The 22,804-nt window shown below is 46.1% G+C and overlaps 1 protein-coding gene across 1 annotated transcript in view; it reads left to right on the top strand.

The window, feature by feature from the left end:
• LOC139237945 (UV excision repair protein RAD23 homolog A-like) overlaps nucleotides 1–22,804 on the top strand; it is a 33,090-nt gene that overhangs the window by 5,707 nt on the left and 4,579 nt on the right. The window contains exons 3-8 of the mRNA XM_070867274.1: nucleotides 1–146; nucleotides 3,225–3,382; nucleotides 8,351–8,478; nucleotides 9,236–9,320; nucleotides 12,080–12,210; nucleotides 16,758–16,913. Of these exons, the coding sequence (XP_070723375.1) occupies nucleotides 1–146; nucleotides 3,225–3,382; nucleotides 8,351–8,478; nucleotides 9,236–9,320; nucleotides 12,080–12,210; nucleotides 16,758–16,913 (804 nt within the window). The remainder of the gene's footprint in view (nucleotides 147–3,224; nucleotides 3,383–8,350; nucleotides 8,479–9,235; nucleotides 9,321–12,079; nucleotides 12,211–16,757; nucleotides 16,914–22,804) is intronic.

The raw sequence follows: 22,804 nt of genomic DNA, 5'->3' as shown, positions 1-22,804 counted from the left end.
CCGAGAGGTACTTCAACCCCCACAGAAACGGGATCTGTTTCGACAGTTGGGCTGTCAGCCACCCAGTCACTAGAAGGAGAAGAGAAACAGAATGCAGATGATGGAAGCCAGGCCCAGACTATTACCAGCTCTGTTTCAATATCCAGGTACGAGATAATGCAAGATCAAACTAGTGGCCCTCAGCTTCCCGTGAGGAGCAACGAGGAATGCCCCGATGGGTTTCTTTTCTCCCCAAGGTTTAGAAAAAGCATCTTTGACTTGCTGAAAAATGCAGGGGCACTTGCGAGATTACTTTCAGAGGGTCGTGAATCTTTGGAATTCTCCACCCCAGTGAGCTGTGCAGGCTGGGTCATTGACTATATTTAAGCTGGAGATACAGATTTTTGAACGATAGGTGAATCGAGGGTTATGGGGAGTGGAGTTGAGGCCAAGATCAGAACAGCCATGATCTGATTGCATGGCGGAGCAGGCTCGAGGGGCCAACATTTACTGCCCTGGAGAAGGTGGTGGTGAGCCGCCTTCTTGAACCGCTGCAGTCCGTGTGGTGAAGGTGCTCCCACAGTGCTGTTAGGGAGGGAGTTCCAGGATTTTGAGCCAGCAACGATGAAGCAACGGCCGATATAGCCGGGATGGTGTGTGACTCGGAGGGGAACTTGTTGGTGGTGTTCCCATGCGCCAGCTGCCCTTTTCCTTCTAGTGGGTAGAGGTCGCGGGTTTGGGAGGTGCTGCCGAAGAAGCCTTGGCGAGTTGCTGCAGTGCATCTTGTAGATGGTGCACACTGCAGCCAGGGGGCGCCGGTGGTGGTAGAGGGAGTGAGTGGTCTAGGGAGGTGAACAATGCCAAGCTTCCAGCTTCCAGGATCAAGGGGTATGAAGAGAAAGCAGGAAAGGGGTACAGAGGTGAATGATCAGCCATGATCTTATTGAATGGTGGTGCAGGCTCGAAGGGTCGAATGGCCTACTCCTGCACCTATTTTCTATGTTTTTCTATGTTTCTATGATCACCGTTCTACAACTGCCTCCAGAAAGTGCGTGATTGTCCAATGAGGATTAAAATCAAACTGGCCTGTGATTCCATCCAATGAAGAATAGCACATTGGTGTTGTCAGTCCAGTCAGTAAGAATGCCAGCTAGCAACTGTCAAACATATGTTCTTATGTTAGAGAGAATTTATGGGGAAATTTTTTCACCCAGAGGGTGGTGGGGGTCTGGAACTCACTGCCTGAAAGGGTAGTAGAGGCAGAAACCCTCACCACATTTAAAAAGTGCTTGGATAGGCACTTGAAGTGCCGTAACCTACAGCGCTACGGACTAAGAGCTACAAAGTGGGATTAGGCTGGATAGCTCTTTGTCGGCCGACGCGGACACAATGAGCCGAAATGGCCTCCTTCCGTGCTGTAAATTTCTATGATTATATGAAACTGTGCCCCAGTGTCAGTGACTTAGGAGAGGAGGGGAGAAAGCAGGAATAAAGAAAGGAACGTGGTAAACCTGTCTCTGAAACAAGTAATTCAGAGCTGTGTTCCTTTACAGCAGTTTCTCGGTGGAATTCAGTTAAAACGGACACTTGGGACAGCACATTGGTGTGTCAGAGCTCCAACGCACTCTGCTGTGGGTAGGATTTGAGTACACAGAAATATGTTTCATAAACAGCATCAGTTTTTCTCTGCTGCCTGACCTGCTGAGTATTTTCAGCATTTTCTGTTTTTATTTCAGGTTCCCAGCATCTGTGGTATGTTGCTTTTGTAGCAATGTTTCTCTGTCGGTGTTTAAAATCATGACGGGTTTAGATAGAATAAATGAAAGAGAAACCTTTCCCAGTAGCTGAAGGGTCGGTAACCAGCGAGCACAGATTCAAGGTGCTTGGCAAAAGAACCAGAGGCGGCATGAGGAAAAACGTTTTTATGCAACGCGTGGTTAGGATTTGGAGTGGAAACAGATTCAATAGTAGCCCTCTAAAGGGGATTGGGTAAATACTCGAAGGAGAAAAAATTGCAGAGATTTGGGGAAAGGATGGGGGGAGTGGGACTAGAGCCGGCGCAGACTCGATGGGCCGAATGGCCTTTTTCTGTGCTGTACTATTCTATGATTCTAAGGCATTGACTCCTTGCTGGGGGACGGTTCCACAAGCACCAAGCACTTTCCGGTATCTCGTCGAAATGGCCACTCTTCACATGTGAGCCTGGACTGTGAATGTAAACAGGCTGTTTGACTGTGATGTCAGCTGATAGCCAAGTCTCCTCTTATCTTCACTAGTAATCCCGAGGCCTGGGAGTAATAATTCTTGAATTTGAATTCAAATCCCACCAAGGCAGTTTGTGAATTTGGATTCACTTTTTTTTTACAAATCTTGAAATAAAAAGCAGGTATCAGTAAAATAAAAAGTAACTATGAAGCTGTCAGATTTTCTTACCAGCGCTGGGGGAAGGAAATCTGTCGCCCTTGCCCGGTCTGGCCTGAATGTGTCTCCAGCATCACTCAAATATGGTTGGCACTTAGCTGCCCTCTGAAGTGGCCCAGCAAGCTACTCAGTTGTTCCAAACGGCTCACAACCACCTTAACAGGGCAACTAGGGATGAGCAATGAATGCTAGCTTTGCCCACATCCTGTGAATTCATTTTTCTAAAATTTCAGATTCTGCGAGACCGGTGTCTGGGAGCAGGCTCTCCCCACTTGCACCGCGCAATCTGTCTCCCTCGTTCCAGCAGCAACATTGTAATCCCACTGCAATGTATTTGCTTCATGGGTTCTTTGCTTAAGAATTCATAGCAACACATTGCTATTAAGAACCACTTGGTTTATTAGCAACATTTTTAACAATCGCACTACACGTTATCAGTTCATCCACCAGCCTCACAACCACCTGCCTCATCGTGGATCCCCCGAGCTCAACTGGCTGGGGTTTTATTGAGTCTTGCGAACATCATGTGACTGGCTAAGCCACTTCCAACTCGACAGCTCTACAACTCTCGACAGCTGTACAAACCTGTGAGCATACTCAAAGGTGCATACATTACACCCACAAATACATGGGTCTGCCACCAGGATGAGGAATCAGACACAGTAGTGCCAATGCAGGGAGACAACTTGTGGACATTGACATCCTGGAAGCTGATCTAAACATGCACCAGTGTCATAGAGGCTTTAGAACTATTAGAGGCTTTAGAACTATTTGATGTAATTAAAGTTATTGGGTAAAGATGCCTCTTAAATTTGTATTCACAGTTCAATGCCCTCTTCGGGGAGTGACATACTCTCTGCCCCATTGTCAGTCAGTGATCTGCTCCCTACACCAGTATCAATGATCGATTTACTCTCGGAACCAGGCTTGCAGAGTGACGCGCCTGAGGAGTTGCCCCACGACAGTGCGAATACGACACCAGGTCAGTAAACACACAATTTTCTCTTGTTGTAAACACAAGGCAGAGGACCAAGTGTGCCAGCCATGGCTCAGTGGGTAGCACCCTCGCCTCTGAGTCAGAAGGTAGTCGGTTCAAGTCCCACTCCAGGGACTTGAGCACATAAATCTAGACTGACACTCCCCAGTGCAGTGCTGAGGGAGTGCTGCACTGTCGGAGGTGCTGTCTTTCGGATGAGCCATTAAACCGAGGCGCCGTCTGCTCTTGCAAGTAGACGTAAAAGATCCCACGGCACTATTTTTAAGAAGAGCATGGGAATTATCCCCGGTGTCCTGGGCCAATATTTAACCCTCAATCAACATAACAAAAACAGATTATCTGGTCATTATCACGTTGCTGTTTGTGGGAGCTTGCTGTGCGCAAATTGGCTGACGCATTTCCCACATTACAACAGTGACTACACTCCAAAAAGTATTTAATTGGCTGTAACCAATGTCCTAGGGGGAGTGTTTGCTAGTGCTGTTGGGGAGGAGTTAAACTAATATGGCAGGGGGATGGGAACCAATGCAGAGAGACTGAGGGAATCAAAAAGGAGGCAAAAGCAAAAGACAGAAAGGAGATGAGGAAAAGTGGAGGGCAAAGAACAAAAAGGGCCATTGTACAGCAAAATTCTAAAAGGACAAAGGGTGTTAAAAAAAACAAGCCTGAAGGCTTTGTGTCTTAATGCAAGGAGTATCGGCAATAAGGTGGATGAATTAACTGTGCAAATAGATGTTAACAAATATGATGTGATTGGGATTACGGAGACGTGGCTCCAGGATGATCAGGGCTGGGAACTCAACATCCAGAGGTATTCAACATTCAGGAAGGATAGAATAAAAGGAAAAGGAGGTGGGGTAGCATTGCTGGTTAAGGAGGAGATTAAGGAAATAGTTAGGAAGAACATTAGCTTGGATGATGTGGAATCTATATGGGTAGAGCTGCAGAACACCAAAGGGCAAAAAACATTAGTGGGAGTTGTGTACAGACCTCCAAACAGTAGTAGTGATGTTGGGGAGGGCATCAAACAGGAAATTAGGGGTGCATGTAATAAAGGTGCAGCAGTTATAATGGTTGACTTTAATATGCACATAGATTGGGCTAACCAAACTGGAAGCAATACGGTGGAGGAGGATTTCCTGGAGTGCATAAGGGATGGTTTTTTAGACCAATATGTTGAGGAACCAACTAGGGGGGAGGCCATCTTAGACTGGGTGTTGTGTAATGAGAGAGGATTAATTAGCAATCTCGTTGTGCGAGGCCCCTTGGGGAAGAGTGACCATAATATGGTGGAATTCTGCATTAGGATGGAGAATGAAACAGTTAATTCAGAGACCATGGTCCAGAACTTAAAGAAGGCTAACTTTGAAGGTATGAGGTGTGAATTGGCTAGGATAGATTGGCGAATGATACTTAAGGGGTTGACTGTGGATGGGCAATGGCAGACATTTAGAGATTGCATGGATGAACTACAACAATTGTACATTCCTGTCTGGTGTAAAAATAAAAAAGGGAAGGTGGCTCAACCGTGGCTATCAAGGGAAATCAGGGATAGTATTAAAGCCAAGGAAGTGGCATACAAATTGGCCAGAAATAGCAGAGAACCCGGGGACTGGGAGAAATTTAGAACTCAGCAGAGGAGGACAAAGGGTTTGATTAGGGCAGGGAAAATGGAGTACGAGAAGAAGCTTGCAGGGAACATTAAGACGGATTGCAAAAGTTTCTATAGATATGTAAAGAGAAAAAGGTTAGTAAAGACAAACGTAGGTCCCCTGCAGTCAGAATCAGTGGAAGTCATAACGGGGAACAAAGAAATGGCGGACCAATTGAACAAGTACTTTGGTTCGGTATTCACTGAGGAGGACACAAACAACCTTCCGGATATAAAAGGGGTCGGAGGGTCTAGTAAGGAGGAGGAACTGAGGGAAATCCTTATTAGTCGGGAAATTGTGTTGGGGAAATTGATGGGATTGAAGGCCGATAAATCCCCAGGGCCTGATGGACTGCATCCCAGAGTACTTAAGGAGGTGGCCTTGGAAATAGTGGATGCATTGACAGTCATTTTCCAACATTCCATTGACTCTGGATCAGTTCCTATCGAGTGGAGGGTAGCCAATGTAACCCCACTTTTTAAAAAAGGAGGGAGAGAGATAACAGGGAATTATAGACCGGTCAGCCTGACATCGGTACTGGGTAAAATGGTGGAATCAATTATTAAGGATGTCATAGCAGTGCATTTGGAAAGAGGTGACATGATAGGTCCAAGTCAGCATGGATTTGTGAAAGGGAAATCATGCTTGACAAATCTTCTGGAATTTTTTGAGGATGTTTCCAGTAGAGTGGACAAGGGAGAACCAGTTGATGTGGTATATTTGGACTTTCAGAAGGCATTCAACAAGGTCCCACACAAGAGATTAATGTGCAAAGTTAAAGCACATGGGATTGGGGGTAGTGTGCTGACATGGATTGAGAACTGGTTGTCAGACAGGAAGCAAAGAGTAGGAGTAAATGGGGACTTTTCAGAATGGCAGGCAGTGACTAGTGGGGTACCGCAAGATTCTGTGCTGGGGCCCCAGCTGTTTACACTGTACATTAATAATTTAGACGAGGGGATTAAATGTAGTATCTCCAAATTTGCGGACGACACTAAGTTGGGTGGCAGTGTGAGCTGCGAGGAGGATGCTATGAGGCTGCAGAGCGACTTGGATAGGTTAGGTGAGTGGGCAAATGCATGGCAGATGAAGTATAATGTGGATAAATGTGAGGTTATCCACTTTGGTGGTAAAAACAGAGAGACAGACTATTATCTGAATGGTGACAGATTAGGAAAAGGGGAGGTGCATCATGGTACATCAGTCATTGAAGGTTGGCATGCAGGTGCAGCAGGCGGTTAAGAAAGCAAATGGCATGTTGGCCTTCATAGCGAGGGGATTTGAGTACAGGGGCAGGGAGGTGTTGCTACAGTTGTACAGGGCCTTGGTGAGGCCACACCTGGAGTATTGTGTACAGTTTTTGTCTCCTAACCTGAGGAAGGACATTCTTGCTATTGAGGGAGTGCAGCGAAGGTTCACCAGACTGATTCCCGGGATGGCGGGACTGACCTATCAAGAAAGACTGGATCAACTGGGCTTGTATTCACTGGAGTTCAGAAGAATGGGAGGGGACCTCATAGAAACATTTAAAATTCTGACGGGTTTAGACAGGTTAGATGCAGGAAGAATGTTCCCAATGTTGCGGAAGTCCAGAACAAGGGGACACAGTCTCAGGTTAAGGGGTAAGCCATTTAGGACCGAAATGAGGAGGAACTTCTTCACCTAGAGAGTGGTGAACCTGTGGAATTCTCTACCACAGAAAGTTGTTAAGGCCAATTCACTAAATATATTCAAAAAGGAGTTAGATGAAGTCCTTACTACTAGGGGGATCAAGGGGTATGGCGAGAAAGCAGAAATGGGGTACTGAAGTTACATGTTCAGCCATGAACTCATTGAATGGCGGTGCAGGCTAGAAGGGCCGAATGGCCTACTCCTGCACCTATTTTCTATGTTTCTAAAGCGCTTTGAGATGTCCGGTGGTCGTGAAAGGCGCAATATAAATCCAAGTCTTTCTTTCAAGAAAAAACAGTAAGTCTACAAATATCTATTATTAAAAACCTTCTGTATTGTCAATTTATGATTTCCTACTGCCATGAAATGTCCTCCAAAGTTGGAATCAATATAAACCAGTCGTGGACAGTGACAGCAGGATTCCACAATCAAACTGCAGGAGGGATCCATAAATGGTCTCAACTGTCTGATTGTCCCCTGATTATTATTAGTGCCAGGCAATTAATCCTACGTAAAAAAAGAAATTTATTTTAAAAATGTCTTAATTTTTTGAAAGTCCTGTGCCATAGTTTGCACTCCTGTTAATGTCACGCCTACTTCTGGTAACACTTTCTCTGCAATGCTCCCTTTAAGCTGCAAGGCCGTGCAGCACCCTTGTGGTCCTGTGCAGCCAGTGAGCCAGCTTTTAAATTGAAAACAATCACGCATGAGCGGAATTTTGCTCAGCCTGTTAAAGGGGCCGCGTGGCCCAAAAAGAATTACACGGAACATTGTTTCTCTGTCGCACTTTGGTAACTCCCCCATTATAAAACAGTGTATCCTCCATGGAAGTTCTGCTCGTGCGTGTGTTTATTATATCTGTAACCTGAAAATTGGAACGTCGGGGCGGATGGGCGACGAGAGTTTGTGGCGTAGGTGCGGCAAGAGATCGTGGCGGAGGTGCAGTGATTGTTTTTGTGGTGGAGGAGTGGCGAGAGATTGTGGCGGAGGAGCGGTCTAGGATCGCGGTGGAGGTGAGGCGAATGTTTGGCGGAGGAGCGGCGAGACATTGTGGCGGAAATGCGGTGACTGTTTGTGGCGGAGGAGCGGCGAGAGATTGTGGCGGAGATGCAGCAAATGAGAGTACGGGGCCCAGAAGAGCCCAGGGCCCAGGGGAAGCACGGGCCCAGCCCACACTGTGATACGTGTACGCACTAGGTCCGTGCAGCAGAGCTGGTCTCCAGTTGTCCTGGTTAACCCTTGCCACTGGATAAAGGCCTAGCTCTGTCGAGCCCGTGTGGTGGCTGATGTGCAACGGTCACCACACGTTAAAAAAAATTCTCACACACACAGGCATCTTCCACCCCCTCAATTGGAGTTCAGGACTGGAACATCGGGTCCTTCATCGAAACACCTGTGAACTTGTGGAAGCAAGTCATCCTCGTTCGAGGGACCGCCTATGATGATGATGATGATGAAAGTTGAAGAGTGTCCTGTTCAACATTGGTCGCTGCGTTGCCCTGGGTAATTCCTGGATGTTGACGGCTGTACTGAAGGATGTCAATTTGAAAGTGATTGCCAGCGCACCGCGCAAGTGTATTTAGGTTCTGAAACATTGAATTGCTTTTCTTGCTTCGGTTTTCCTTTCCAGTGACAACCCCGGCTTACGAGACCATGCTATCCGAAATCATATCGATGGGCTATGAGCGTGAGCAGGTGGTGACAGCATTAAGGGCAAGCTTCAACAACCCACACAGGGCTGTGGAGTACCTGCTGACGGTAAGGTGTGTGTGTGTGACAGGGTTGGGGTGCAGTGTTCCTCCTAAATGTCCCCTTTCAGGGGCTGCGCGACCCGTTCCCACATCCCCACATGTGTGGCTTTTCCATTGAGAAACCGGCGAGAGGCCTGTGCGGGAGTTTCAGACAGTCGCTCGGCCCTGCAGCTAAACTGGAACATTGGTTGGGTGATGCTCACACTATGGAGTGCAAGTTTCTCTTGACTGTTCCAGGCAAAGTAATGAGGAGGCTTGTTCTCGGTAAAGGATGTTAGTTGAACTGCCATCTCCCGAAAAAAGATGTGCACAATTAATCTGTGCACATAAGACACCAAGTAAGAAGCTAGATGAAATGCAGAATACCAACAGCAAGCGTTTTTTTCTCTCGGTGTGGGTCATGTCGACCTTGTCTAAGCTGTAATGTCCTTAGTAATGAGGGAGTGTAGCTTGTGCAGCCTTTTCTATATTTACAGTACATTTTACTAAACAATAATAACCAGTATTTTGTACAAACTTTTTAGTGATGGTGTGTGAGCTAGTGCAATGAAATAAACGAAGGAGGGAGAGTCTCCTATGGAGCATTTATACCAGATCTCACTCCTAAAATTAGTTATTTGATCTTGCTTTTTAAAAAATCTCACAATACTCCTGTGAAGCGCCTTGGGACATTTTGCAATGTTAAAGGCGCTATATAAATACAAGTTGTTGTTGCTGGCAGAGCCACCTTGAACCTCTGTTGACCTCTTTTCTTTTATTTATAGGGTATGCCTGATACTTCAGTGCAGGAGAGTGCAATGCCCCAGGACAATCTTGTATCTGGTCAAGTAACTAACCCAGAACCACTAGGTAAGGGCAACTGTGCACTATCCTTTGCAAATAACTTGCCAATGCTTCTGCTTGTTTACCTGGGTTACATGTACTGAAATATTTGTGGCTGTTTAGCAGCAGATGTCAGAACAGTTTAAAAAAAAAAAACTTTGCCAATGTTTCTCCCCATCTTTCTTGAAGCTGTGTCTCCTTGCTGGGCTACGGTGCCACACGTGCTGTGGACCCTCCTGTATGATCACTATTTATGTGTGTGTCGAGACACTGAGAGTGGCGGGCTGTTTGACTGTAAGCGCTGTTACCTGAAGTGATATCCAGTCATGTACTTAGAACATAAGAACATAAGAAATAGGAGCAGGAGTACGCCATACGGCCCCTCGAACCTGCTCCGTCATTTAATACAATCTTGGCTGATCTGATCATGGACTCGGGTCCACTTTCCTGCCCGCTCTCCTGTTTCCATACACTTCCAGCAGAGTTCGCTGGATAGCTCTTGTCCCTAACTGATTCTACTTGTGCCCCAGCTGCGATTGCTTATTTGCTGCCGGTTTACCTCGCCTTCCTCGCTCTCGTGATTCCGTGCCGGTATCTTGATGGTGAATGTCAAGAGATTATTCGGCCTCGGGGAACATCGCTGCTGAGTCGGATCCTGTTTCCATCTGACTTCCAGCGGGGTCACTCTGGCTAGGGGTCAGGAGTGGGAACCCGAGGTTCTTTTCCCCCCTCTCTAACTCGAGGACACTAAAGCTGGTCTTACTGCCCCTACTACTGCCCTCTTCTGAGAGTGCTCATTCACTAAGGACCAGAGAATCAATGTGGGACAGTTGGGATTGTATAGCTTAGTGTTTCACTAGGCAATGTACTTGTGCTCTAGGCCATCCGAAGTGATTTTTTGCCTTTTGTTATAAGGGTTTTAATTATTTTTATACACAAGTAACAAAGCACGACTGCACAAACAACATTCATCAAACATTGCAATACAAGGAATTAGAAATTGCTATCACCCAATGACATTTCAGCAATTCTTGCTTCCCACTCCTGCTACATGGGGCACCTCATTCTAATTGCATACGTAGCTGCTCATCATCTTGTGTGTTGTGTCCTTAGATGCTCTACTGAACTGTAGTGACCCTAGTCCTTTATTAGTTAACTCCAGAGTGAGGATCACACCTGGTGACCTGCCTTTTATACTAGGCCAGGCACACCTGTACAGGTAACCTACAAGTCTCCCACTGCTGTGCCCTCTGGTGGCACACCTTGTGATAGTACTAACAGTAGCCATGTAGGATACATGACGTTGTATGTGGGAGCTTGTTGTGCACAAGTCGGCTGCTGCGTTTCCCACATTACAACAGTGACTACACTTCAAAAGTACTTCATCGTCTGTAAAGAGCTTTGGGATGTCCGGTGGTCATGAAAGGTGCTATAGAAATGCAACTCTTTTTTTCTTCCTATATTAACACGCCAGCTGCAACGAGACCTGGGTGTCATGGTTCATCATTCATTGAAAGTTGGCATGCAGGTACAGCAGGCGGTGAAGGCGGCAAATGGTATGTTAGCCTTCATAGCGAGGGGATTTGAGTATAAGAGCAGGGAGGTCTTACTGCAGTTGTACAGGGCCTTAGTGAGGCCTCACCTGGAATATTGTGTTCAGTTTTGGTCTCCTAATCTGAGGAAGGACTTACTTGCTATTGAGGGAGTGCAGCGAAGGTTCACCAGACTGATTCCCGGGATGACTGGACTGACATATGAGGAGAGACTGGATCAATTGGGCCTTTATTCACTGGAGTTTAGAAGGATGAGAGGGGATCTCATAGAAATGTATAAGATTCTGACGGGACTGAACAGGTTAGATGCGGGAAGAATGTTTCCGATGTTGGGGAAGTCCAGAACCAGGGAACATAGTCTAAGGTTAAGGGGTATGCCATTTAGGACTGAGATGAGGAGAAACTTCTTCACTCAGAGAGTTGTTAACCTGTGGAATTCCCTGCCGCAGAGAGTTGTTGATGTCAGTTCATTGGATATATTCAAGAGGGAGTTAGATATGGCTCTTACGGCTAAGGGGATTAAGGGGTATGGAGAGAAAGCAGGAAAGGGGTACTGAGGGAATGATCAGCCATGATCTTATTGAATGGCGGTGCAGGCTTGAAGGGCCAAATGGCCTACTCCTGCACTTATTTTCTATGTTTCGAATTCATTTTCGCAGTTTTTAAAAAACTCGGTAATTGCTCTCCAAGTGCCGTCATCCCCTGAGATTGTACTTGACTAGATTGCAAGCCTCTGCCATTACTGCAGACAAAAAGCAGGAAACTATAGACCAGTAAGCCTAACATCTGCCGTTGGGAAAATGCTGGAGAGCTGTGGAGGCTGGGTCATTGAATATATTTAAGGCAGAGATAGACATATTTTTGAGCAATAAGGGAATAAAGGGTTATGGGGAGCGGGCAGGAAAATGGAGTTGAGTCCATGATCGGATCAGCCATGATCTTATTAAATGGCGGAGCAGGCTCGAGGGGCCAGGTGGCATACTCCTGCTCCTATTTCTTATGTTCTTATGAAACCAGCCACTAGGAGGAGACTAACTCTTTTGTTTTCTTCCCTTCCGCCCTATAGCACTTAGTCAATGTTTGGCAGCTCCCCACAGTCGCACGAGTTCAGGAACTTAGCAGTTTGGTGCACAATACTCTGAACCAACAGGCCGTTTCCCCTGCTGTTCCGATTATGCTGCTTGGCTTAAACATTTTTTTTTAAATTCCGGTTCTTCTCTCTCCTCCGCTTAGGTGAGAGTCCTCTGGAGTTCCTGCGAGATCTGCCCCAGTTCCAGAACATGAGGCAAGTACTTCAGCAGAACCCGTCAATGTTACCAGCCCTACTTCAGCAGCTGGGCAGAGAAAACCCACAGCTACTGCAGGTAAGGGTGGAAATCCTATCTGGAGCTTTAGGAAAAGTGCTATTGTTTACAGCTACCTAACCTCAGAAACAGAATATAGTGAGAAAGATGGCTTTTGACTAAGCTCGACACAGCCGTGGCTCAGTGGGCAGCACTCTCACGTCTGAGTCAGAAGGTTGTGGGTTCAAGTCCCACTCCAGGGACTTGAGCACATAAATCCAGGCTGACACTCCCAGTGCAGTGCTGAGGGAGTGCCGCACTGTCGGAGGTGCCGTCTTTTGGATGAGACGTTAAACCGAGGCCCCGTCTGCCCTCTCAGTTGGATGTAAAAGATCCCGCGACACTATTTAGAAGATGAGCAGCAGAGTTCTCCCCGGTGTCCTGGGCCAATATTTATCCCTCAATTAACATAACAAAACAGATTACCTGCCCATTATCACATTGCTGTGCGCAAACTGGCTGCCGCGTTTCCTACATTACACCAGTGACGACACTTCAAAATGTACTTCATTGGCTGTAAATCGCTTTTGAATGTCCTGAGGTCGTGAAAGGCGCTATAGAAATGCGATTGTGAGAGTGTGATGCCGTTTAGGATTGAGTTATGTTCTTATTTCTACATCTAATCCATGCTTTATCCCCTCCGGAAGTGTTGATGATGACACAATGTGGGGGGCGATGGGGGGGTGGGAATGGAAAAATAACCCGTTCCCCACCATAGAGGTGCATAATGGTGCAGCAAAGGTAGAACTACTTACAGTTAAACTGCGACAGTAAGACAAACATGTGACCAGCAAAAAGACTGAAGTGAGGGAATTCTTCACACACACAGCAATGGATAGAGGATTGGCTAACTAACAGAGAACAGAGAGTCGGGATAAATGGTTCATTCTGTGGTTGGCAACCAGTAACTAATGGGGTGCCGCAGGGATCAGTGCTGAGACCCAACTGTTTATAATCTATGTTAACGACTTGGAAGAAGAGACTGAGTGTAATGTAGCCAAGTTTGCTGACAATGCAAAGATGGGAGGAAAAGCAATGTGTGAGGAGGACACAAAAATCTGCAAAAGGACATAGACAGGTTAAGTGAGTGGGCAAAAATTTGGCAGATGGAGTATAATGTTGCAAAGAGCAAGTTATTATTTAAATGGAGAAAGATTGCAAAGTGCCACAGTACAGCGGGATCTGGGGGTACTTGTGCATGAAACACAAAAGGATAGTATGCAGGTACAGCAAGTGCTCAGGAAGGCCAATGGTATCTTGGCCTTTATTGCAAAGGGGATGGAGTATAAAAGCAGGGAAGTCTTACTACAGCTATATAAGGTATTGGTGAGGCCACAATTGGAATACTGCGTGCAGTTTTGGTTTCCATATTTACAAAAGGATATACTTGCTTTGGAGGCAGTTCAGAGAAGTTTCACTAGGTTGATTCCGGGGTGAGGGGTTGACTTATGAGGAAAGGTTGAGTAGGTTGGGCCTGTATTCGTTAAAGTTCAGAAGAATGAGAGGTGATCTTATTGAAACGTATAAGATAATGAGGGGGCTTGACAAGGTGGATGCAGAGAGGATGTTTCCACTGATGGGGAAGAATAGAACTAGAGGGCATGATCTTAGAATAAGGGGCCGCCCATTTAAAACTGTGATGAGGAGAAATTTCTTCTCTCAGGGTTGTAAATCTGTGGAATTTGCTGCCTCAGAGAGCTGTGGGACATTGAATAAATTTAAGACAGAAATAGACAGTTTCTTAAACGATAAGGGAATAAGGGGTTATGGGGAGTGGGCGGGGAAGTGGAGCTGATTCCATGATTGGATCAGCCATGATCATATTGAATGGCGGAGCAGGCGCGAGGGGCTGTATGGCCTACTCCTGTTCCTATTTCTTATGTTCTTAATTTGTGGAATGGATAGTTGAGGCATAAAATGTAACATAATTTAAGAAGCACTCAGATGGTGTGACTGGACCGGGGAGAGTTTTTAATCAAGCTAAACTAAGGTAGAGGAGAGGCCTTCCTCAATATATCTTACCTTGTGACCTTAATGCGCGCGTAAAACAATATATAAGGAAAATGTACTGTGTTTTGGTCTCAAAGTATCATTGCTATGGGGATATAAAATTCCTTCCAATGGTTACTCCCGCGCACACATTGATGGGGTGGGGGAATTGCCTATCTGAAATTACAGGCAAGAGACTCAATAATCTTCCAGTGTCCGTCAGCATTGCTTCTGCGTTACCGTATATTTTGATCAATGATTACTTCTGTCCAGCTTCTTATCTGAAGTGATCAATTATTTGATCTGGTTAAAGTTTAATCGACTGGTTCACCTGCCAAAAACTTTTCACTTTAAGCAAATTTTCTTTCCGTAGTGTCTGTGCGCGTGGTTTTAGTTTAGGCTTGGGATGTGAGCGACATTAGCAAGGCAGCATTTGTTGTCCTGAGGGCATTAAAAGTCAACCATTGGAATCAGTCGTGGTAATTCATGCTAGCCTGCAACTGGCCACGTTTATTAAATTTAGTTTCACAACATGGTGGGACTTGATCTCAGCACCCTAGGTTGTTAATCCATTGCTGAAACCAACAGTGACTACACTCCAAAAGTATTTCAGGGGCTGTAAAGCGCTTTGAGAGGTCTGATGGTCGTGAAAGGCGCTATATAAATCCAAGTTTTTTTTTTAAATGAGTCTACCGTAGCCTCTAGTAGTCATAAGTTTTGTAATGAATGTTGCTTTGACATGCTGTGAAAAGAGGTGGGACTACAGAGCAAGGTCTCGTACCACGAAGGAATGAGTTGGAGACATGAAAGAAAATAATTTGAAAACTTTTTATTTCCTTCCCCCTCGACCAAAAAATTGATTCCAGCACTAATCCAGCAAATCCTTTGTAATGGGAGTAGCCTACATGTTGCATTGCAGTTAATGAATGGTATCTTTAACGGTACCAGATTGGCTTTGTTGGTAGCAGTCTCGCCTGAGTCAGGATTGGTTCAAACCCCCACTATAGGCTTCAGCACATTATATAGTGTTACTGGGGCAGTGCTGCCTTGCCGGAGGTGCTGAGATATTAAGCTGAGGCCCCATCTACCTTATTAAGTGGGCATTAAAGATCCCATGGCACCAGTTGTAAAAGAGCAGGGGTGTTCTCCTGGTGTCCCGGCCAACATTTCACCCTCAACCATAAGAACATAAATAGGAGCAGGAGTGGGCCATACAGCCCCTCGAGCCTGCTCCGCCATTTAATAAGATCATGGACTCAGCTCCACTTCCCCGTCCGCTCCCCATAACCCCTTATCGTTTAAGAAACTGTCTATTTCTGTCTTAAATTTATTCAATGTCCCAGCTTCCACAGCTCTCCGAGGCAATAAATTCCACAGATTTACAACCCTCTGAGAGAAGAAATTTCTCCTTATTTCTGTTTTAAATGGGCGGCCCCTTATTCTAAGATCATGCTCTCTAGTTCTAGTCTTCCCCATCAGTGGAAACATCCTCTCTGCATCCACCTTGTCAAGCCCCCTCATAATCTTACACGTTTTGATAAGATTACCTGAATTCCAATGAGTAGAGGCCCAACCTTTCCTCATAAGTCAACCTCCTCATCCCGGAATCAACCTAGTGAACCTTCTCTGAACTGCCCCCAAAGCAAGTATATCCTTCCTTAAATATGGAAACCAAAACTGCACGCAGTATTCCAGGTGTGGCCTCACCAATACCTTTATATAGCTGTAGCAAGACTTCCCTGCTTTTATACTCCATCCCCTTTGCAATAAAGGCCAAGATACCATTGACCTTCCTGATCACTTGCTGTACCTGCATACTATCCTTTTGTGTTTCATATACAAGTACCCCCAGGTCCCGCTGTACTGTGGCAATCTTTCTCCGTTTAAATAATAACTTGCTCTTTGATTTTTTTTTTCTGCCAAACCAACACCACCAAAAACTGGCCATTGATTGTGTTTGCTGTCTGTGGGACCTTTCTGTTGTGTTTGTCTACCTAACAGTGGGTACACTTCAAAAATGATGCATTGGCTGTGAAACACCGAGAAATGTTCTGAGGATATAAAAGGTGGTATGTAAATACATGAGCTTCATTTTCTTTCTTTGGTAATTGATAGAGGCTAGCCTTGAGTGGTGTGGTTCTGCCGTTAATAGTCATGTTACAACAGTGACTACACTCCAAAAAGTATTTCATGGGCTGTAAAGCACTTTGAGACGTTTGGTAGTCGTGAAAGGTGCTATATAAATCCAAGTTTTTTATTATTATTATTGTAAACAGGCATTCTCCCAATCTCTCTTTGTGTCTTATAACACTCCTGTGAAGCCTTGGGACGTTTTACCAGGTTAAAGGCATTATATAAATACAAGTTATTGTCTTCAGGCCAATATTTCTCTTCACCAATGTCACCAAGACTGTTTGCGGAATGTTTCTAGCATTGATTGTGCGCCAGGTTTACCTGCAAAAAACCAGTAAATTGAATTACAAAATGAATTCCTTGTACATGAAGTGCTTGTAGATGTTTTGATGTAATAGGTTGCGAGACAAATGCAAGTATAATCACCATTAATGACTTGCCTGCAGCAAATCAGCCAGCACCAAGAACACTTCATCCAGATGTTGAACGAGCCTATGGAGGATGTTGTTGTGATCGAAGGGGAGATGGGAGCGGTCGGAGAGGATACATCGCAGACGAACTACATTCAGGTTACACCCCAAGAGAAAGAAGCCATAGAGCGGGTCAGTGAAAACCAGCAATGAAACGTAGCTAAACTAGGAGAGAGCTTTTCATCGAATTGAAAACAGATCCTTCCTATGTCCCATGGAGCCCTGACTCTCTCAAATCAATCGGTGGGATTTTCAGTCGTGGGCTATTTAAAACAAAGATAGGGTAGATAGAGAGAAACTATTCCCGCTGGTTGGGGAGTCTAGGACTAGAGGGCACAGTCAAAATATTAGAGCCAGACCTTTCAGGAAACACTTCTACACACAAAGGGTGCTAGAAGTTTGGAACTCTCTTCCGCAAACAGCAATTGGTGCTGGGTCAATTGTTAATTTTAATCCTGAGCTTGATAGCTTTTTGTTAGCCAAAGGTATTAAGGGATATGGGGCAAAGGCAGGATATGGAGTTAGGTCACAGATCAGCCATGATCTAATTAAATGGGGTTGGAAACAGTCTTGAGGGGCTGAATGGCCTCCTCCTGTTCCTAAAACACACCCAACATCTCACGTTGACTCTTCAAACATTTTCGAGATGGAAATTTTTTCAAAAGTGATGCCATTTGTGCTTTATCTTTTCTCCCCTTATTTCAGGAAGGTACTGACTCATGCTGAGTAGGGTTACATAGGGTGCCAGGCATTCTCCAGTACCTTGTCCCAGGGGCCATTCTTCATGAGCGTCGGCAGGCTGCTCGACTGTCGTAGCCAAACCCGGTCCGATCCTTGTCCACCAGGGGAAAGGATCAGGAAAAGGAACTCGGTGAACTTTTTAACCGTGACTTGCCGTTTCAGCTGTGGCTCAGGTGGGCAGCACTCTCTCCTCTGAGTCAGAAGGTTGTGGGTTCAAGTCCCACTCCAGAGACTCGATCACAAAAATCTAGGCTGACGCTTCAGTGCAGTGCTGAGGGAGCGCTGCACTGTCAGAGGTACCATCTTTCGGATGAGACGTTAAACCGCCTGTTCTTCAAAAGTGGATGTAAAAGATCCCATGACACTATTTTGAAAAAGAGCAGGGGAGTTCTCCCCAGTGTCCTGGCCAATATTTTTCCCTCAATCCATATCACTAAAACTGATTATCTGGTCATTATCACATTCCTATTTGTGGGAGCTTGCTGTGTGTAAATTGGCTGCCGCAGTTCCTACATTACAACAGTGACTTCAAAAATACTTCATTGGCTGTAAAGCGCTTTGCGTGTCCTGAGACCATGAAAGGCGCTATAGAAATGCAAGTCTTTCTTTCTTTCTGTCAGCCAGCCAGCCAGGGGCTGCAATTCACAGTGGCCTCGTAGCTTTATATCAAATCTCAAACTCGGTTCTCTTAATCCCATGGAGGTCCTTACAGGTACTTAAATTTTTTTATTAAGTGTATGTGTTTCTCGGCTGAAGATTGGAGCAGATGATTACTTTTTTTGACTGTTCTCCAATATTACTGCGGTGACCTGACCCCTCAGCGAGAGAGATTATGCTGCAGGAGTACAGCTGCGGAAAGGCAACATATGGGCCCACACTGGCTCGGGTGACTCAGACCAGAGAAAGGGTACAGGACAGATGGCGGTATGTTATGTGTCTGCAGTCTAATCAGCTGATACAAGCTACAAGAGTGAAGCCCCTATGGTATGGTTAGTTTTTTCCCCTCCTCGTTTGTTCTTGGACAAAGCAGAGCCGAGAGCACCAAGAGTCAAGCACATGATGGTTGCAGGCGGAAGATGTTGCGAGGATTCTTAATGAATACTTTGCATCTGTCTTCACAAAGGAAAGGGGCATTGCAGATACTGCTATCGAGGAGGAGTGTGATATTCTGGATGAAATAAATATAGTGAGAGAGGAAGTATTAAGGAGTTTGAAAGTAGATAAGTCCCCAGGCATGGATGAAATGCATCCCAGGCTGTTGAGTGAAGTAAAAGAGGAAATAGCAGAGGCCTTGACCATCATTTTCCAGTCCTCTTTGGATCTGGGCATGGTGCCGGAGGATTGGAGGACTGCTAATGCAGTACCCTTGTTTAAGAAGGGAGAAAGGGATATGCCGAGTAATTACAGGCCTGTCAGCCTAACGTCAGTGGTGGGAAAATTATTGGAAAAAATCCTGAACGACAAGATAAATCTGCATTTGAAAAGGCAAGGATTAATTAGGGGCAGTCAGCACGGATTTGTTAAGTGAAGATCGTGTCTGTCTGACCTGATTGAATTTTTTGAGGAGGTAACCAAGATGGTCGATGAGGGTAGCGCGTACGATGTAGTATATATGGACTTTAGCAAAGCTTTTGATGAGGTCCCACATGGTAGACTGGTTCATGAAGGTTAAAGCCCATCGGATACAAGGCAAGTGTCAAGTTGGACCCAAAATTGGCTTGGAGGTAGGAAGCAAAGGGTAATGATTGATGGATGTTTTTGTGACTGGAAGGATGTTTTCAGTGGGGTTCCGCAGGGCTTAGTACTGGGACCCTTGCTTTTTGTGTTATATACCAATGATTTGAATATAGGGAGTATGATTAAGAAGTTTGAAGACAACACTAAAATCGGCTGTGTGGTTAATAATGAAGAAGAAAGTCATGGGTTGCAGGAGGATATCAATCTACTGGTCAGGTGGGCAGAGTAGTGGCAAATAGAATTTAATTCAGAGAAGTGTGAGGTGATGTACTTTGGGAGGGCTAATAAGGAAAGGGTATACATGTTAAGCTGTAGGCCACTTAATAGTGTAGATGAACAAAGGGACCTTGGAGTGCTTGTCCACAGATCCGTGAAATTAGCAGGCCAGGTCGATAAGGTGGTTAAGAAGGCATACGGAATGCTAGAATATAAGAGCAGGGAGGTTATGCTTAAATTGTATAATACTTTGGTTAGGCCACAGCTGGAGTACTGCGTGCAGTTCTAGTCACCGTATTATAGGAAGGATGTGATTGCACGCGAGAGGGTGCAGAGGAGATTTACTAGGATGCTGCCTGGAATGGAGAATCTTAGTTATGAGGACAGATTGGATAGGCTGGGTTTGTTCTCATTGGTTGAGAGGAGACCTCATTGAGGTGTACAAAATATTGAAGGGCCTGGACATAGTGGATAGTAAGGATCTATTTCCATTGGTGGAGGGGTCTATTACGAGGGAGGCATAGTTTTTAGCTGGTTGGTGGAAGGTTTAGAGGGGATTTGAGGGGGGGCTTCTTTACGCAGAGGGTTGTGGAGATCTGGAACTCGCTACCTGGAAGAGTGGTCGATGCAGAAACCCTCACCACTTTTAAGAGATGGTTGGATGGGCACTTAAAGTGCAGCAACCTGCAGGGTTACGGACCTGGAGCTGGTAATTGGGATTAGACTGGATGACCTTTTGTTGGATGGAGCAGATATAATGGTAAGTACTGCAGGGAATAGAATACAGCCAGGGTGATCTCCTGGACTAGTTTTGATCGCCTGGATGGGTCGGAGAGGAATTTTCCCAGATGTTTTCTCCCTAAATTGGCCTAGGTTTTTATCCATGGCTCCGGTTGGGGTGGAGTGTAGAATGTTAAGTATAAGGGGTGACGTAGTTGTTGTGAGGCGGATTGGTTGGGCTGGGTGCTCTTTGCCTTTCCGTCATTGTTCATAGGTTTATATGTAACCTTTAGGGCTGCTGACCAAGGGCCGTGTGGCTCTTTGTCGGCCGGCGCGGACACGATGGGCCGGAATGGCCTCCTTCTGCGCTGTAAATTTCTTTGTTTCTATACAGATCAGATCAGGTAAAGGTGGCAGGTTCCCTTCCCCGAAGGATATTCGTGAAGCATTCCGCAGCTCTCATGATCATGCTCCAGTGCCAACCCACAATTGAATTCAACCTCGCCACTTGCCACAGGAGGATTTGAACTCGCTACCTCTGGATTGCTAGCTTCATACCAGAAGCTACCATACCCGTCTGATCCCTGAGAATAAGAACATAACATAAGAATTAGGAGTAGGCCACATAGCCCCTCCAGCCTGCTCTGCCATTCAAGAAGATCATGGCTGATCTTCTACCTCAACTTGTCTTTCCTGCTGATCTCCATATCCCTTGATTCCTTCAGTGTCCAAAAATCTATCTACCTCAATCTTGAATATACTCAATGATTCAGCATGCGCAGCCCTTTGGGGTGGAGAATTCCAAAGATTCACAACTCTGTGAAGAAATTCCTCCTCATCTCAGTCTCAAATGGCCAAGTCCTTGTGACTATGTCCCTGGTTCTAGACTCTCCAGCCAGTACTAGACTCAACAGCTCTACAACTATTTTAGTTTCAACAGCTCTACAAACCTGTGAGCATACGAACAGATGCATACATTACACCCACCAGCGTAAAAACCCTACGAGATTTCTGCGCTGCTCCAATTCTGGCCTCTTGCGTGTCCCCGATTTTCCTTGCTCCACCATCGGTGGCCGTGCCTTCAGCTGCCCGGGCCCTAAGTGATATGTCCTTACTATACAGTATAAATGCACTCGAGGCCCATACTTGAGAGAAGGTCACTCTGTGACCAGTAACCTTTATTAGCCAGCACTGAAGTGATGAAGGTGGGTGGAGCTTCCCCTTTTATACCTGAAAGTCCAGGTTAGGAGTGTCTCCCACAAGTTCACCACCTAGTGGTCAATGTTCTCACAGTGTACAACTTAGGTCAGTTTATACATGGGTTACAATGACAGTTAAATATATGATATCACCTCCCCCTACCCCCCCCGGAAGTCTTATTGGGATCACAGGTTAAGTCTCTCTGGTGGTTTACGCTCCCTTGTAGAGCGCCTGAGTTGGGGCTCCGGTTGTTGGGCGCTGGCCTGAGTGTCTGCTGTTTGCGGTGCCTCAGGCCTGTCCGGACTGCCCACAGTGACTGGGCTCTCCTCCGCTTGGTTCCGGTGTTCGATCACCTGTGGAGGAGTGAACTCTACATCGTGTTCTTCCACTGCTTCTTCTATGAGGTTGCTGAACCTCTGTTTGATCCACGTGTTTGCGGCATATTTGTCCATTGGTAAGTTTAACTACCAGAATCCTATTCCCCTCTTTGGCAATCACAGTGCCTACGAGCCATTTAGGCCCTGCAGCATAGTTGAGGACAAAGACATGGTCATTGACATCAATACATCGCGCCCTCGCATTCCCGTCATGGTAGTCACATCGTGACTGGCGCCTGCTCTCAACAATTTCTTTCATGGTGGGGTGTATGAGGGATAACCTGGTTTTGGGCGTCCTTTTCATTAGCAGCTCTGCGGGTGAGACCCCTGTGAGCAAGTGTGGTCGGGATCTATTGGCCAACAGGAGGCGTGATAAGCGGCTTTGTAGGGAACCCCCTTGGATTCTGAGCATGCCCTGTTTGATTATCTGCACTGCTCGTTCTGCCTGGCCGTTTGAGGCCGGCTTGAACGGTGCCGTTCTGACATGGTTGATACCATTTCCTGCCATGAAGTCCTGGAATTCAGTGCTTGTAAAGCACGGGCCATTGTCGCTGACCAAGACGTCTGGTAGACCATGGACGGCGAACATTGCCCGTAGACTTTCTACCGTGGCAGAGGATGTGCTTGAATTGAGAATGTCACACTCGATCCATTTGGAGTAGGCGTCTACTACGACCAAAAACATTTTTCCCATGAAAGGACCTGCGTACTCCACATGGATGCGTGACCATGGCTTGACGGGCCAGGACCAAGGGCTAAGGGGGGCTTCCCTGGGCGCATTGCACAGCTGGGCACACGTGTTGCACCTGCGACCACAAAGTTCCAGGTCTGCATCTATCCCTGGCCACCAAACGTGTGACCTGGCAATTGCCTTCATCGTGACAATGTGGAGTTCTCTGATGAACATCTCTTTGCCCATCTGGGGCATGACTACTCGGTTTCCCCATAGTAGGCAATCGGCCTGAATCGAGAGTTCATCCTTGCGCCTGTGAAATGGTTTGAATTCCTCAGGGCATGCCCCGTACGTGGCTG

The sequence above is a fragment of the Pristiophorus japonicus genome, chromosome 24 (assembly GCF_044704955.1).
Source record: "Pristiophorus japonicus isolate sPriJap1 chromosome 24, sPriJap1.hap1, whole genome shotgun sequence".
NCBI lineage: Eukaryota > Metazoa > Chordata > Chondrichthyes > Pristiophoridae > Pristiophorus > Pristiophorus japonicus.
Note: the sequence above shows the minus strand (reverse complement) of the source record. Positions and strands in the feature narration are given on the sequence as shown.